The sequence below is a fragment of the Lepidochelys kempii genome, chromosome 1 (assembly GCF_965140265.1).
Source record: "Lepidochelys kempii isolate rLepKem1 chromosome 1, rLepKem1.hap2, whole genome shotgun sequence".
In the NCBI taxonomy this organism is placed as follows: domain Eukaryota; kingdom Metazoa; phylum Chordata; order Testudines; family Cheloniidae; genus Lepidochelys; species Lepidochelys kempii.
Genome location: NC_133256.1, coordinates 41,182,424 through 41,199,217, shown reverse-complemented (window position 1 = coordinate 41,199,217; position 16,794 = coordinate 41,182,424). Strand labels below are relative to the sequence as shown.

The 16,794-nt window shown below is 42.7% G+C and overlaps 1 protein-coding gene across 1 annotated transcript in view; it reads right to left on the bottom strand.

The window, feature by feature from the left end:
- Positions 1–919: 919 nt before the first annotated feature.
- SGCG (sarcoglycan gamma) overlaps positions 920–16,794 on the bottom strand; it is a 135,480-nt gene continuing 119,605 nt past the window's right edge. Inside the window, exons 7-8 of the mRNA XM_073320660.1 lie at positions 10,477–10,600; positions 920–1,103 (exon numbers count right to left, since the gene is read on the bottom strand). Coding sequence (XP_073176761.1) covers positions 930–1,103; positions 10,477–10,600 — 298 coding nt within the window. The 3' untranslated portion in view covers positions 920–929. The remainder of the gene's footprint in view (positions 1,104–10,476; positions 10,601–16,794) is intronic.

The following is a 16,794-nucleotide window of genomic DNA, read 5'->3' as shown; positions in this document are numbered from 1 at the left end:
GTGGGCTTCAGGAAGAGGAATTTTTTCTACCTATCAAATAGCATCATGTATTTGAGAAAGCTGGAACCATCTTTAAGATTTCTTTTCTTTTCATAGTCCAGCTGGCATATAGCCAAGAGTAGCACAAATTTCCCAGTTCCAATTACAATCACCCTAAAAAAGGCTTTCAAGTGAGTATCCTGGTCTATGCAGTACAAGGAGCTATTGTTGGAGTGGGATATACGAACATATTTCACTTTTGTACAGTTAACAACTCTGATGACAAAGAATGTTATAAATCAGTAATCTTGGAGATTTCGCATTAATTATTGTGATTTCTTTCATGAATCCCAGTAATAAGCAAATCTACATACACTTTGCCAGTGTAGAAACAAAGGATTTTATCAGTTTAACACATTTTGCACAGGACTCACACAAAAAGCACAGCTTTCGTGGTTTGTGTTATTGCAAGAACAAAATTGCATAGACTCTTTGCTGGCACTACCTGACTTCACCAAACAATGCTTTTGTCTTATCAAATAGTTCAAGTAATTCCTTAAACTGAATTTCACAAACTAATGCAATTTGCACTGCTAGCAAATGTTTACATGTATTAAGAGAAAATCATAGAGCTAGGAAATATTAACAATTACATAATCAACTGACTGAATAACAGTTCAGTGGTGCAAACAAATCCTTTTGATTTTTTTTAACTCACTATATGGCTGACTTCCAAATGTCATTTCCAGAACATTTAGATTAGTTCAAACACTTCTGTTGAAGTTAAAATTTTAATTGTGCTCTTTTGCTTTTTTCCTTACAATCTAGAATTCTGGATGCAAACTTGTTTCCCAGATTACAGTGATTGTTTTTAAAATCTTGGAAACTGCTACAAAACAATATAAAATTCAGTGAGACTAGCCAGAGAAAATGTGGCATAGTTAGGTACTTTATTGACAGACATGACTGTATTCCTGGCAAGTTGAATACCGACCAGCTGCTGAAAAGTAAAGCTTTCCATCTGGACAAACACAGATCTCGTAGAGTTCCTGAGACCTATCAGACCCACCTCTTGTCCCTTCAGGCAATTTGGGCAGCCGCACAGTTTCAGCATCAAGCAAAAGCTGTATGGGAGAAAACAGGACAAATGGTTTTGTTAGAGGTAGCAGTAACAGAGTTTAAGGGGTTAAGTTTTCAGAAGCATCTAAATGACTTAGGCTATTAAGAATCATTTTCAAAACTGACTTAGGCACTTAGACCCAGATCCTCAAAGATATTTAGGTATCTAAATCCTCTTGACAGTGGGAGATAGGCACTGAGGCCCAGATGCACAAAGGTACTTAGGCACCTAAATCTGGGGTTAGGGGCCTAAGTCCCAGTTTTAGGCTCCCCTGCAATTCACTGAACCCTGTGTACACCTAGCCTCACTCGGTACCTATATTCTTGTAATCAGAGTTCCCTCAGCATCTATGTTCCTGTCTCTGGGCATATGTACTGCTGCCTCAGTCTAAGCATCCAGGCACCTGCTTGCTGACCAATTCCTAGAGAGCAATTCACAAACCAGGGAAGATAGACATTTGCTCACCTAACTCACATGTGGGGCCCAATCTGATAGGCATACTCAGAGGCTGTCTACCAGATCGGGTCTCTCAGGTAAATTCACACAAAACAGCTGGCTCGGGGCATGGGGAAAGGAAGAAGGAAAAGGACTCCTAGCAACTTTTAGCCCAGTGGTTAGGTTTCTCACCTGGGATGTGGGAGAGCCTCAATCCAACTCCCCTTTCTACCTGATGAAAAGAAAGGATTTGAACAGGGATCAACCAATTTTTAGGTGAATGCTCTCATCACTGGGCTATGGGATATTCTGATGAGGTGTTTTCTCAATCTCTCCTGTTTAAATTTCACTGTGGATAACTAGTTAAAGGGTTATTGGGGGTGGAGAACAGAGTGAGAGAGAAAATGTAAGTGTGAGAGTGACTCTATAGCCTGATGGTTAGGGCACTCACACCCAATGTGGGAGTCCCAGAATCCAGTCCCCCTGCTCCAAAAGAGAAGATTACTCACCCTGTGCAGGAACGTCGAGGTGGTGTCCCTATGGGTACTCCGCTCCAGGTGTGCTTGTGCTCCATGCATCTCAGATTGGGAAATTTTAGGAAGCAGCATCTATCTTGCCTGCGCATGCACCCCCTGCAGTCTTGTGCCCTGCACCCAGGCTATATAGAGCTGTGTCGGCAAACCATCCTCAGTTTCTTTTCTACCACAGAGCCTGTTGTAAAGAACTCCAAAGTAGAGGAGAGGAGGGCGCATGGTGCAGCACCAATAGGGACACACATCTCACAGAACCACAGTTACTGCACAGGATGAGTAGCCTCTTCTTCTTCGAGTAGTGTCCCTATGGGTGCTCCACACTAAGTGACTTTTGAGCAGTACTGTCTACAGAGGGGTGGGGTTTCGGCGTTGAGTCTAAGACCAAAGACAGATCAGGAGAGCCAAATATGGCAACAGAAGCTTAGGCATGAGTAACTGCATAGTTCAGCAAATGTATGAATGGAGGTCCAAGTCACGGCTCTACGTATTTCCATGGTGGGAACATTCTTAAGACAGGCTACTGAAGTAGAGCAGGATCTTGTGGAGTAAGTTAATACTCTAGAGGCAGGTTGAAGATCCTGAGACTGATAGCAGTAGGTAATTCAGCCAGATACCCATTTAGGGAGTCTTTGCTTGGAAATCGGCGATCCCTTAGTTCTCTCCACAATGGAGAGAAATAGTCTGGGAGATTTCCTAAATGGCTTGGTCCTGTTTAGTTAAAAGGCTAATGCCCTCCCGACATCAATGTAATGTCACATCTCCTTTATCCAGGGGTGGCTTAGGGTGGAAAACTTGAAGGTGGATAGGTTGATTTATGTGGAAGTCCGAAATCCTTATTCTTAAAGGAGACTGTGAAGGGGGGGGGTATGCCATCAGAGCCCCTCTCTTACCCACTCTTTGAGCAGAAGTAATGGTTACTAGAAATGCAGGTTTTATAGACAGGTGTAGAAGGGAGCAGGTGGCCACAGGTTCAAAGGGAGGCCTCATAAGACATCTGAGTACCAAGTTGAGGTCCCGTGCCAGTTTAGGGCACCTGATTTGTGGGAAGAAGTTGTCCAATCCCTTGAGAAACCTCCTTATAGGATGAGTGAAGACCTAAAATCCCTCTACTGTATGATAGAAGACCGTAATAGCTGCCAAACACATTTTTATGGAGTTTAAAGTTAATCCTGTCATTTTTAGCTCTAAAATGTAATCTAGTACAAATGATAATAGGGAGGATGGAAGTGAAAAATATTTTAGGTCACACCATTGTTTTAATTTAATCTACGTTTAGGTATATGTGTCACAAGTAGATTGTTTCCTGCTATGTAACAGCACTCTCTTCACATCCTCAGAACAGGTTGTTTCTAACCCCATGAATTGTGCCTTGAGTCAAAGAACCCCAAGGGTTGAGGTGATGGATCTGACTGCCATCATGAGCAAGGAGATGGGAGACAGTCCAGAAAGTGATCAGTTGACAAATAGTGACCTGAGCAAACTAAGGAAACCATGTTTGTCTTGGCCACGTTGGAACTACAAGAATAACTTTGTCTTTGTCTTTCCTTATCTTAAACAGCACCTTGGATATCAAGGAGTTTGGGAAAATGCAAACAGAAGAACTAGACTACAATGAAGCAGAAAGGCATCTTCCAGGAAGTGGTGACCCAGACTGCCTTTCAAGCAGAACTGGGAGGAATTCTTTTACTTGGCTGTGGCGAATAGGTCTATCTATGGGATGCCCCAAAGCTGAAATATGTGGTGGAGTACAGTGGGATCTGTCTCCCATTCATGACATTGAGGGACACGCCTGATGATGGCATCCACTGTGTTTTGTACACCTGGAGGGTAAGCTGCTGACATGCTGATCTGGTTTCATATGCACCAGTTCCAAAGCCTCTCTACTTTGATGCAGAGGGAAGGCAATCTCACTCCCCCTTGACAGCTTATATAAACCTCACTGATCAGAAGGAGGAAATGGATTCAGGCATTTCTGATTGCCCTGAGTTCCAGCAAGTTAATGTGTAGGGTGCACTCAAGAGGAGACCACCTGCCTTGAATAGTATGAGGGTCTAAGCGAGCTCCCCATCCCAGTACAGATTTATCTGTTGTTATTACTGATGTTGGGGATGGCTGAGTGAAGGGGAACCCTGCGCAAATATTGTGAGGGTTCTTCCACCTCATCAAAGGATATTTTTTACTACCCAAGGCATGGAGAGTAGTTTGTTTAAACTCTGTTTGCTTGGCAAATAAACAGTTCTGTTCCACCCTTGGAGGCAGCACATGTGAAGTCTCACACGATTTATTACAATAGTGCCAACCTCCATATATCCCAATAGCTGAAGATAGTTTCTGGCAGATGTTTGAGGGCTGACTTGTACTGTAGTGACTAAATTGATTAGAGTTATGAACCAGTGCGAAGGGAGGAATGCTTTGGCTGTTACTGCATTGAGATAAACTGCTATGAACTCCAGAATCTGCACCAGGGTTAAGGTGGACTTTCAGGTGTTTAATTGTAGTCCCAGCCTGAGAAATAGGTCTACAGCCCTCTGAGTGGCCACTGAAACTTCACTGAGGGACCACTTTTTGGCAAGCAATCATCATATTATGGGAAAATCAGTGATCCTTGTCTGCAAACATGAGCCGCTACCAGGGAAAGAACTTTTGAGGACACTGAGGGTGCAGACAAGAGACTGAACTGGAGCACCGTGTATTGAAAGTGCTCTTGACCCAGAGTGAATTGTAGGAATCTTCTCTTATATGGAAGTAAGAATCTTGAAGGTTGAGGGCCAAAACCCAATCCCCTTGGTCCAATGATGCAATTATTGCTGCAAGAGTTATCATATTAAATACCTGAATCTTTATGAATCTTTTGAATAATCTAAGATCTAGAATAAGTCTCCAACTACCATTCTTTTTTGTAACCAGGAAGTACTTGGAATAAAATCCCTTCCCTCTGTGTTGTGTGGGAACAGGTTATATAGCACCCAGATTCAGGAGAGAGTTGATTTCCTGCCGCAAAATGTGTTCATCAGAGAGGTCCCTGAGGAGGGATGGGGAAGCAGGGGGTAGGCTCAGGGGAGGGAGGTAAAGTGGATGGAATATCTTGTAGAAATGATCTCCAACACCCATTTGTCCATAGTGATATGTTGCCAATTCTGCCAGAAATGAGAAAGGTGGTCACCAAAGCAAGGAACACATGGAGATTATTGCAGCAGGTAAGAGTGGGGATGGCAACTCAGCACCTTAACCAGCCCATCAAAATTGGTTGTGGGTAGTGAGGTTGATACCTAAGAAATAGCTGATCTCTTCTTCTGGGACTGTTGTCTCTTATGCTGGGGTACATAATGTCTCTGGGAGGCAGGAAACTGGGTTGGATGAGATCTCCGTGCTATCTGGGCCTTACTGAACTTTCTTTTTTGTGCAGGGGTGTAAATTCCCAGAGAGTGCAAAGTGGCTCTATAGTCTTTTAAGTTATGAAGAGATTCATCAGTTTTTTCCACAAACAACTTCAATCCATCAAAAGGAAGATCCTCAATTGTATTTTGGACTTCCCTCAGAAAACCTAGGTGCTGAAGCCAGGAGGCCCTCCTTGTGACTACTGCCATGGAGACAGAAAGAACGGCTGTGTCAGTGGCATCCAGAGATGCCTGCAGAGATGTTCTTGCAAGCAGGTGGCCCTCTGCAAAGATCACCTGGAATTGGTCCCTCTGGTCTGTTGAAAGATGCTAAATAAAAGCATTCAACTTGGAATAGTTAGTTTGGATGTATTTCGCCATGATAACTTGATAATTGGCAATCCTAAATTGTAAGGTAGCCAATGAGTATGACTTATGGCCAAATAAATCAAGATATTTTAGGTCTCTATCATATGGAGCTGATTTAGTGTGGTGCTATCTTCCATGTTCATTCACAGCATCAGCCACGAGAGAGTTGGGGGATGGATGCAAAATAAAAATGCAGATCCCTTTGAGGGAATGTACTGTTTTTTATCCACTCTCTTACAGGTAGGTGGTGTTGTGACTGTGGTATGCCAAATTATTTTTGCAGGGTCTAACAAGGTCTCATTAATAGATAGCATGATTCAGGCAGATAAAGAAGTGCACAGAATGTCAAGTAATTTATTCTAGGACTCCTTACCTCTTCCAGTGGAATTTGCAAGGAGTCAGCTATCCTTTTAATGAGGTCCTGGAACTGTTTAAAATCATTAGCCAAGGACAGTGGAGGAGGCAAGACAATTTCATCTGGGGAGGAGGAAGAGATATTACTTGTAGGGGTAGAGAGTTGCAGGTTGTAGAGATTTCTTGGTCCAATCTCACTGCCTGCTCCTCAAAGGTCTCTTGTGGATCAGGAAGATTCTCATTCTTACAATGCCTACAGAGAAAGGCTGGTGGGGATTGTCTGTTCTTCTCCCGGCAAGAAGCATTAGAGGACATGGAGAATTGTTAGCGGTAAGTCATCCAAGGATCCCGATACAGCCACTGAGGTGGTACATAAGACATGGGAGGAGGCAACCAAGGGTATCCATACCAGCGGGTGGAGTGTGTCTCTCACAAAGATAGTCTGACTTTTTAGAGGTCTCGGGATAGAACATTCCTTGATAATGGAAGGGAGAGCCTTGGACAGTAATGTGGGCATCGTCCGCCTTCTTGTCACTTGGTAGAGGTGGAGCACTCATAGAGATAAGGCTGAGAGGTGCTCAGTACCGAGAATGGGTCAGTGCCGAACGGGGGAGATTCAGGTGTTTCTGTTATTGCCAAGTCTGAGGAAATCAAAACTCTTGCAGTACTGTAACAGTGGATGGTACTGATGAGGTAAGTTGGGCAGAGGTAACTGTGGCAGAAGGCACCGATGGTGCTGAAAATCTCATGCGCTCTGATGCATGGCCAGTAAGTGTTGGTCTGGTCCTTTGCGAAGCTGAAGTGCTGGGTACCGAGGTCCTAGTGTCTGTCCGTACCAATTTAGTAGAGCTGGTCTTCTTCTTTCTGCTGCTCCAATCACTCGATGATACTGATCTTCCAGAGCTAGAACCCTGGTCACAGTACCTGAAGAATCTACAGCCTGGTGGGTACCAAGCTGGAAATTGGTAGGTGCTGAACCAGTTGTCTGAATTGGAGACTGTCTCTTTGCGGTAGATTCTCTACCCAGAGGACTTAAAGACCACTTTCTAAGTCTTTTTAACAGGAGTCCAGAGATTTCCTCTTCAGTGCTGTAGGGCAGTGCTGTGCTGAGGAGGTTGAAGTGGTTGACCTGTTCAGAGACCATTGTATGGGGGAGGAGGTCCTCCTGGCTGGGGCCAGAAGCTGGTCAGAGTGAGCTCTCCATTATGAGGAGACATAGTTTAAGTTCCTAGTTCTTTCTGGCCCTTGATTTTAACTGCAGACACAAATTACACTTTTGGAGAACATGTGACTCTCCAAGGCAGCAGACACACCAGGAGTGTCTGTCTCTGACTGGGATAGCCTCTCGACATGAAAAGCTGCATTTAAACCTAGGAGAACCAGGCATACCCTCCCAAGGTTGAAGTCCCCTGAGGGGAAAAACAAAAAAACAAAAAGCAAAAAATAGGTGAAAGGACAACAGTCCTTATCCTAAAAGTATAAGTAAAATCTTTTAAAAGTTTTTTTTTAAAGCTATAAAAAATATTACAGCTAACTAACATGAAGGAAATTTTAAGAACTAACACTAACTAGTAAGAATGAGATAAAAATACAGTTGAGGTAAGTTCAACTTGGACGCTGTTGAGGTTCCATCCCAGGCCAAGGCAGTTGAGAAGGAATGGTACAAGGCATAAGGCTGCAGTGGGCATATGTGTGGGCTGAACAGACACTGCTACCTAAATCTCTGATCTGAGGTGCATGGGGTGCAAGCACATCTAAAGTGGAACACCCATAGGGATGCTACTAGAAAAAGAACTCTTTAGTTCTCCACAGTGCAGCAGCTTCAACAGGAGAGACTGAGGGAGACCCATGGTCGGATTATCCCATAGCTCAGTGGTTTGAGTTCTCATGTGGAAGTTGGCAGATGTGCATTGAAATCCCTTCTCCTTCTCATGTGGAGGGGGACTTGAACTGGGAGTCTCTTGCATCTCACGTGAGTACCCTAACAACTGGGCTGAAAGTCATGAGGCAGCACCTTCTCCTTGTCAGCACAAAAATGCCTTAGGTGCCTATCTTGAAGAGAGGGTTCACAGCTGAGAATCACTAACAGAGCTAGGTGCCTAAGTCCAAGCTACAGTGAGGTGTTTCTCTCCAGGAGTGGCAGGGCTTAGCACACACCCCTCTTGTTAGCATCTCCCATTGGCTAGTTTAGGCAACTTCCCACTTAGGCCATGTATACATTACCACTTATGTTGGTAAAACTTTTGTCACTCAGGGGTGTGAAGAAAGCACAACCCCCCTCCCCCCGCCCCCCGAGTGACATAAATTTCACCAGCATAGGTGGTAGCGTGCAGAGCTGTGTCAGTGGGAGAGCATCTCCCGCCAACACAGCTACTGCTGCTCACTGGGGGTGATTTAATTATTTCGATGGGTGAGCTCTCTCCTGTCAGCATAGAGCAGCTGCACGAGAGATCTTACAGTGGTGCAACTGCATTGGTACAGCTGTGCCGCTGTAAGCTCTCTAGTGTAGACATAGGATTAGGATACTGGCTTTTGTGAGTTACAGTCTAAGATACCTGTCTCTCCTCATTCATGGTAGATGGAGCCTAAGCACCTAACACAGACTTTGTGGATCACAGTGCTGTTCCTGTGATTTTCTAAATGCCTAAAAGTTAGGTGGAGTGACGCTCAACATCACAACACTTAAATACCTTAGTGAATCCAAGCCTAAGTGCTTTGGAAAATCTCACAAAGGTGCCTATCTGTAGGCACCTAAATACCTTCAAAAATCTATCCCTTAGATCTCATTGAAAGTCAGTAGGATTTAGGCTTCTAGGGGGCAAGATCCACAAAGGGACTTAGGTATCTACCTGCCACTTTAGGCACCTAAATCTAATATTTAGAAAACACTGAGATCCTCTAAACACCCACTCAGCTGCCTCTGAAGCCTGTTCCCCAGGTGCCTAAGTTTTTCCCAGTGGGTATGTGCAAAACCACCTAAGCCCTAACACCACCTGCTCAGTGCCCTAGCTCCTGCTTTTAAGCCCCAGCAGGATACTCAAACTAGGCATTCCCTGGCCTGTCTTGCCTACTATTGGATAGCACACCTACTAGATCAGGCCTGCATAAAATTCACTGGGGATACCAAGATAAGGAACTTTTCAGGCTAAGGCATATGTGTGTTCCTGAATACCCGACAGCCAGGTAGTCACCTGAGATGTGGAGATTGTTTTCAAATCCTTGCTCTGCCTCATTTGAAGCAGGGACTGGAACATAGGTCTCCCGTATCATAAATGAGGTCCCTAATCACCAGACTGTAGGATATTCTGTGCTGTAGAAACTGTTCCACTATGTACAAATACTTTAATACTCATTGGGCCAGAGAGAGGAAGCATGAGGATGAATGTTTAGGGCTCTCACCTAGGAGACTGGTGTTCCAGTCCCTGCTCCAATGAATATATATTTTATCAGTGCTTAATTTGTGGCTGGAGCACCTCTAGGGTTGGCAGTTCATCACCCCAGCACCTATGGGCTTGCTGCATCAGTTATTAAAGTAAAAAAAATTGCTTGAGCCCTGGCACCTAATTCCTTGATCCCTGGCACCTCTTTCATTACAAATTAAGCACTGTAATTTATACATAGAGGATCTGGTTAAACAAGAGAGATTGCAAAAACCCCACCCCTGACAGTCTGGTGGTTAAGGCATTCACCTAAGAGATAGGAGACCTGGGTTTAAGTTGCAAATCAGGAAATCACACCTATGTTTTTCCACGTCCCAGGTGAGTGCCCCCACCAGTGGTCTACTGAGTATGAAGGCGGACATGACCACCCCTTTAGTCTTTCACTAGAAAGGACTGACCTGGCTTAGGCACTTATCTCCTTTAAGATTTTTCTCCTAGAGTCTTTTCTTGCTTCCACTGAAATCAATGGCTAAAGTCCACTAACTTCAATGGGAGCTGGAGCTGGACATCTGTCCTCTCTTGCATTTCATTATGTATAAGGTTATCACACTACCTCTCATGTTCCTGAATTACAGAAACTGAATGGACCAAAGCAGAGCACTCACTTCATTTAAAAAAACGTGATGTGCTAGGATAGAAGTGACTTCTTAGCATTTTTAAAACTCTTTCAACACCATGTCATTTTATATTATTATTTAATCCTTGCCCTGTAAACAGATGTATTATTATGGCACCATTATCTGGAACTATCAGCATATTTGCTAAACCCTGAACAATTATAATACTTTAAAATGACAATGACATTGATGGCAATATCAAACAGCATCAATATAAACCACAATAATAACAACATGATTTATCATATTCACCACTCCATCACTGCTATGCAATTTGATATCCATCTGAGAGAGAGCTTCAATATTGCCAGCTTGTGCTTTAATATTAATCCCTTTTGGTGCATCCATGCTCAAAGACCGAGTTGGTGATTCCAATCTGAAAGCAAGTAGAGGAAATCTGGCTGTAGCATATTCTTAAAAAGTTATTTTGTAAAATAATTAAAAAAACTTTTGAACTTATAAAACATTCTGAGACAGTGATGTGAGGAATTCTATAAAAGATGATAGGTTCCTATTTCTTTATGCAGACTTGAAACAGTGGGTAGTTGTTTCAAAACCAACAGAGTATCCCATATGACAGTGCAGAAAGAATTCTAGATCATACTATATGGTGCTTTAGGTACAAACACTGCAGTTTACGTTTCTAAGTTATAGTTTTCAGTGAGACCATAATTGTTCTGATACAAATATTCATATTTGAAAATGCATTTTTATAATCTTTATTTTCACTTGAAATAAACCAAAACATTCTAAACACAGTTGGTGAAATGCTAATCCATTTAAGTTTTGACATTGTCTTAAATGGGGCCAGGATTTCAGGATTTCACTCAGTACATTTATATGCATGCTATAAGTAGCCTAACATTTGAGAGCTATGATCACTAGCCTTGCCTGGAAAATACTTGAAATTAATCTGCAGAAAATACTCAGAAATAGCTAAAAGTAATAAAGTTAAAGTCTAACATACACCGAACATATTATATTAACAGTACCTTTGCAAACACAGTTGTGCCACAAGGTGGCAGAAAGGGACCATGTTAGCTGAATGATTGCTTCATTGTCTCAGCTACATGGAATTAATGGGGTTCTGTTTGTAAAAGAGATCAGGATATTTCCCACTTTGGATATTTGGCATTATTTACAAAATTAAACAAGAAGATCAGAAACAATAATTAGGTTTGGTTTCAAGCAATGAGTTCCACATACACATTAAAAACCCAAATCAAAACCCACTGCAATAAGATATGTATGAATTTTGCTTCTCTCTGTGATTGCCTAGTTAGGACCAGGTCATGTGAGAGCATTAGTACCTTTCAAGATCACACCCTTGTGTACCTTTTACACCTGCACTATTAGCTAGTTCTGCTTGATGATAACAGACCCAATGTTAGGCCCTCAGCCGTAGTTACACTGCATGATACTGAACACAACTCTTCCTGCCTGTGTCCTTTAAAAAATAGTCAGTTTTAAAGAAAATAAATAATATAATGGCTCTGATATTTTCTTAACTAATTTATTCCCTTAAGTTTGTAAACAGGAAAAAGAATTGAAATCTTGTTCTTATTTGCACTGTACCTTTTTTTCCCCCCAAACAAATTATTTTAATAATAAAGGCCTCTCACCTTCCTGATGGGGAGCAAAGTGTTCACCCTCCACCTAATATGCTTGTTGTGGCAGCAATGGTCCAAAGATCTAAGGCAGATCTCTTACACCTCCTACTCCTGCTTCCAAAATGGGTTGGGGAACATATCTCAACAAATTTTTCATTCATAGTCTTTTGGAACCACCAAAATGTGTTAGAACTGAGAGGTATTCATCTGGCTCTCAAATCCTTCCTCCTACAAGTGCAAGTCAGTAGTTCAAGTACCCACAGACACTATGTCAGTGATGCATTATGTAAACAAACAGGAAGGAGCTTATTTGTCTCAGCTCTGCAAGGAGGTGTGGGACTGATATAGCCTACACAACATTTATCCAGTTGGTTCACATGTAGTGTGAAACCACAGCGAAATTGCAGATCTCCTGAGTGGAGATTCCTCACCGATGCATGAATGGTCTCTAAAAGATTTTGTGATTCAGGACATTTTCAATCTTTGGGGCTTCCTGGACTGTTTGCCACCAGATTCAATACCAAGTGTTCCTGTTTTTGTTTAAGAGCATGCTCAGACAGTCAATGACAGATACGTTCCTCCTTGATTCGGGAAGGGGTATAATTTATGCATTTCCTTATTCCTCATTTATGCATTTCCACTAAAGTTAAAGAAAGTAAAGAAAATAAGACAGGTCTCGGCCAATATGATCCTAATTGCTCCAGTGTGGCCAAGACATCAATGGTTCACCAATTTACTCCTATCCCAAGGGAATAAAGATGCTTCTGGTGACAATGTACCTACTGTCCAGCAGGGAGGGAAAGTCTTTCAACCAGATCCACACTCATTGCATCTAACAGCTGGGGAAATAGGACTTTGATAGATTTAGAAAAGTCTTGTTCTATTACTGAGGTAAAACATATTTTAATTTACTCCGGGAAGCAGGCCACTAGAAAATGTACTTGAAGTTAAATTGATTTGCTATATGGGTGTCTAATAAAAGCATTACCCAGTCTCTGCTCCTACTCAGTATACCTTGGACTATTTATTCCCCTTAAAGCTATGGATTTGTCTAGCTCTTTGCTTAAAGTCCATTTAGCAGCAATAGCAGCTTTTCATATATTTATTATAGTAAATCTATTTTCTCACACAGCTGCGTTAAAAGATTTTTAAAGGGTTTATTGAATTTGTATCCACCAATACGAAATCCAGTTCCTATGGGATTTAAACTTAGTGTTAACACAGTTTATGTCTGTTCCATCTGAACCTTTCTCAGAATGTTCTTTATTTTATTTTTCTATAAAGACAGCTTCCATAATAGCAATCACATCTGTTAGAAGAACTAGTGAACTACATGCTCTAATGGCTGACCTTCCTTATACCTCTTTTTATAAGTCCAAGGTGATTCTTAGACCTCACCCCAGATTCCTTCCTCAAGTCATTTCAGACTTTCATGTTAGTCAGTATCTTAATTTACCAGTATTCTTTCACAAACCCCACACACATAATGGTGAATCCAGACTGCATTCTTTAGATGCAAAAGGAGCACTATCTTATCACCTGCACAGAACTGAACACCCTCTCCTGAGTTGTTTATATTGTATGCTGGTCACTGTAAAGGACAAGCTATTTCTGCCCAGTCTTTGTCTAGATGGATCAGACAGTATATAGAAGAAAATTATAAGAATTCTTCCCTCTCTACTCCTGACAGTCTTAGAGCTCAATGTACTAGGGCAGTTACTGTGTTTGTACCATGTGCTAGACATATTCTTCTTATTGAAATATGTAAAGCTGGCCCTTTGGAGTTCAATTCAAACTTTCAGTAAATATTATGCATTAGATTTGGCAGCCAGCTCTGACACACAGTTTGGCTGAGTGGTGCTTTAGTCATTATTTAATGAGGACTCTGCGTCCCTCCATCCATCCTTGGAATAGCACTTGCCAAATTATCCCAAGACTGGGAATATGCAGAGGACGCTTGAAGAAGAAATGAAGGTTATTTACTTGTAACCAGAGTTCTTTGAGATGGACTCCACATTTTCACACTTCCTTCCCACTTTCCCCTCTTCTGCAGGTTCCTAATTGAAAAATACCCCTGGAGTCTTCATTAGTGGTGGAAGGAACTGAGGTGACAAGTAGCACCTTGCTCCCTTTTATAGTCATGTCCTCAGAACATGTTCAAAGGTTGAGAGTTATGGCAGGAAGTGCACGTGTGCACTCTAGTAGGCATTACTATGAGAAGGATCTGTTAGGATATAGATATTCAGGCCTGTCTGCAAAGGCCTGTACTCTAAGAATTTAGGTGTATTCTTATCACTTGGCTAGTGATAGAGGTATAAAAGAAAGAATCAAGATCACTGTCTGCTGGTGTAAGGGCCTTCTCTTACTGTGACAGTCTGAGGCCCTGTTCTTAGGCTAAGGCCTTTGGCTAAGCAGCAGAGGCAGCCATAAGCTGGGAAGCGAACGGTCACATCCTCACATTCCAAACTAGTCACATTGAAATAAGGTGCTATTGGGCTGTTAGGCACTATCAGGACAGGATTGTATTCCTATCACCTCCAGAGAAAGGGAAGTGCCTAGAAAATGTAAAAGGAAACTTAGTTTGATAGCATCCTGTCTGGCAAGAACTCACTTATCAATAGCTGGGATGTGAAATCCTCACTTCTGTATTGTTTTGTCATTATAGTTCCCACTTTGCTGTTGTTTGTCTGTATAATCTCTGTCTGGTTCTGTGATTGTTCCTGTCTGCTGTATAATTAATTTTGCTGGGTGTAAACTAATTGAGGTGGTGGGATATAATTGGTTACATAATCATGTTACAATATGTTAGGATTGGTTAGTTAAATTTCAGGAAAATGATTGGTTAAGGTATAGCTAAGCAGAACTCAAGTTTTACTATATAATCTGTAGTCAATGAGGAAGTGACAGGGTGTGGGTGGGGGTGGGCATGTGGGTGTGTGAGATGGGAACAGGGAATGGGGGTAAGAAAATTGGAATCATGTTTTGCTAAAGGGGGAAATGGGAACAGGGAATGGGAGTAAGGAAGTTGGAATCATGTTTGGCTAAGGGTAGGAATGGGAACAGGGACACAGGTGTAAGGCTCTGTGGTGTCAGAGCTGGGAAGGAGGATACTAAGGAAGGAAACTGGAATCATGCTTGCTGGAAGTTCACCCCAATAAACATCGAATTGTTTGCACCTTTGGACTTCGGGTATTGTTGCTCTCTGTTCATGCGAGAAGGACCAGGGAAGTAAGTGGGTGAAGGAATAAGCCCCCATAACAGGATCCACCTTCCAAGCTGCACCAGTTGGAGCATCCCAAGAGTGTGAATGTGCAGAGTATATCTAGTAGAACTCCAATTACAAGTAAGTAACCTTCATTTCTTGCATTTAATATTTATACATTCCTCTTTACTCATTCATGACAGAGTGCATAAGTGGCAGACCTCCCAAACAGGTGGGTCCCACTTCTAACTTATCTGCTTTGTAATTACGGTGCAGGGAGAAGATAAGCAGGGTTCACACCCACACTGTGGTGGGATAAGGGAATTAAAACATTTAGCTCCCTTCTCACTGAAAGAGCATCTGGCTTGGAAGAGGCAACAGGTGATGAGAAGAGGCTGCTCAACAGGATACCAGGTGATTGGCTACCTATCTGAGCCAGTAAGCCACTTGTAAAAAACCTAGGAGGTGAATTTAAATTTTACGTTTGACTGAAGGAAAGATTCTGAATGGAGATGATGAAAGAGAATAGAAGGAAACTATACAAGGGACACTATGCTATATGCCTCCAGCACTGGTGCTGGTATTCCCTAGCCAATCAGGACCAGGACTAGTACAAGAGATCCTGTTGTCTTCTTTTCTGAGGACATCTAGATCCACAAAATAAAAACACCAGGATGAATAGTTTTTCTGCCCCCTCCTGTGTCTCAGGCTATAATAGCCACACAAGACAACAGACTAATGGTTGCACCTATTCCCCAGATTGGTGTCGCAGCTTGAAGTCACAATAGCATGGGGACATGTGTCTCCACCCTGAGGAGCTTGCAGGAGTCCAGAGTGACCTAGACAAATTGGAGGATTGGGCCAAAAGAAATCTGACTAGGTTCAACAAGGACAAGTGCAGAGTCCTGCACTTAGGAAAGAAGAATCCCATGCACCGCTACAGGCTGGGGACTGACTGGCTAAGCAGCAGTTCTGCAGAAAAGGACCTGGGGATTACAGTGGATGAGAAGCTGGATATGAGTCAGCAGTGCACCCTCGTTGCCAAGAAAGCCAATGGCATATTGGGCTATATTAGTAGGAGCATTGCCAGCAGATTGAGAGAAGTGATTATTCCCTTCTATTCAGCACTGGTGAGGCCACACTTAGAGTATTGCATACAGTTTTGGTCCCCCCTCTACAGAAGGGATGTGAACAAATTGGAAAGAGTCCAGCAGAGGGCAACAAAAATGATTAGGGGGCTGGGGCACATGACTTTTGAGGAGAGGCTGAGGGAACTGGGCTAATTTAGTCTGTAGAAGAGAAGAGTGAGGGGGGATTTGATAGCAGCCTTCAATGACTTGAAGGGGGGGTTCCAAAGAGGATGGAGCTGGGCTGTTCTCAGTGGTGGCAGATGACAGAACAAGAAGCAATGGTCTCAAGTCGCAGTGGGGGAGGTCTAGGTTGGCTATTAGGAAATGCTATTTCACTAGGTGGGTGTTGAAGCACTGGAATGGGTTAGGGATATGGTGGAATCTCCATACTTAGAGGTTTTTAAGGGCCGGCTTGACAAAACCTTGGCAGGCCCCAGTGGCCTAATGGATGAGGCATTGGCTTCCTAAGCCAGAGATTGTGGGTTCAAGTCCTATCTGGGGTGAAAAACTCCTTGACAAAACCTTGGCTAGGTTGATTTAGTTGGTCACTACATGCATCCAACAAAGTGGGTATTCACCCACAAAAGCTTATGCTCCAATACATCTGTTAGTCTATAAGGTGCCACAG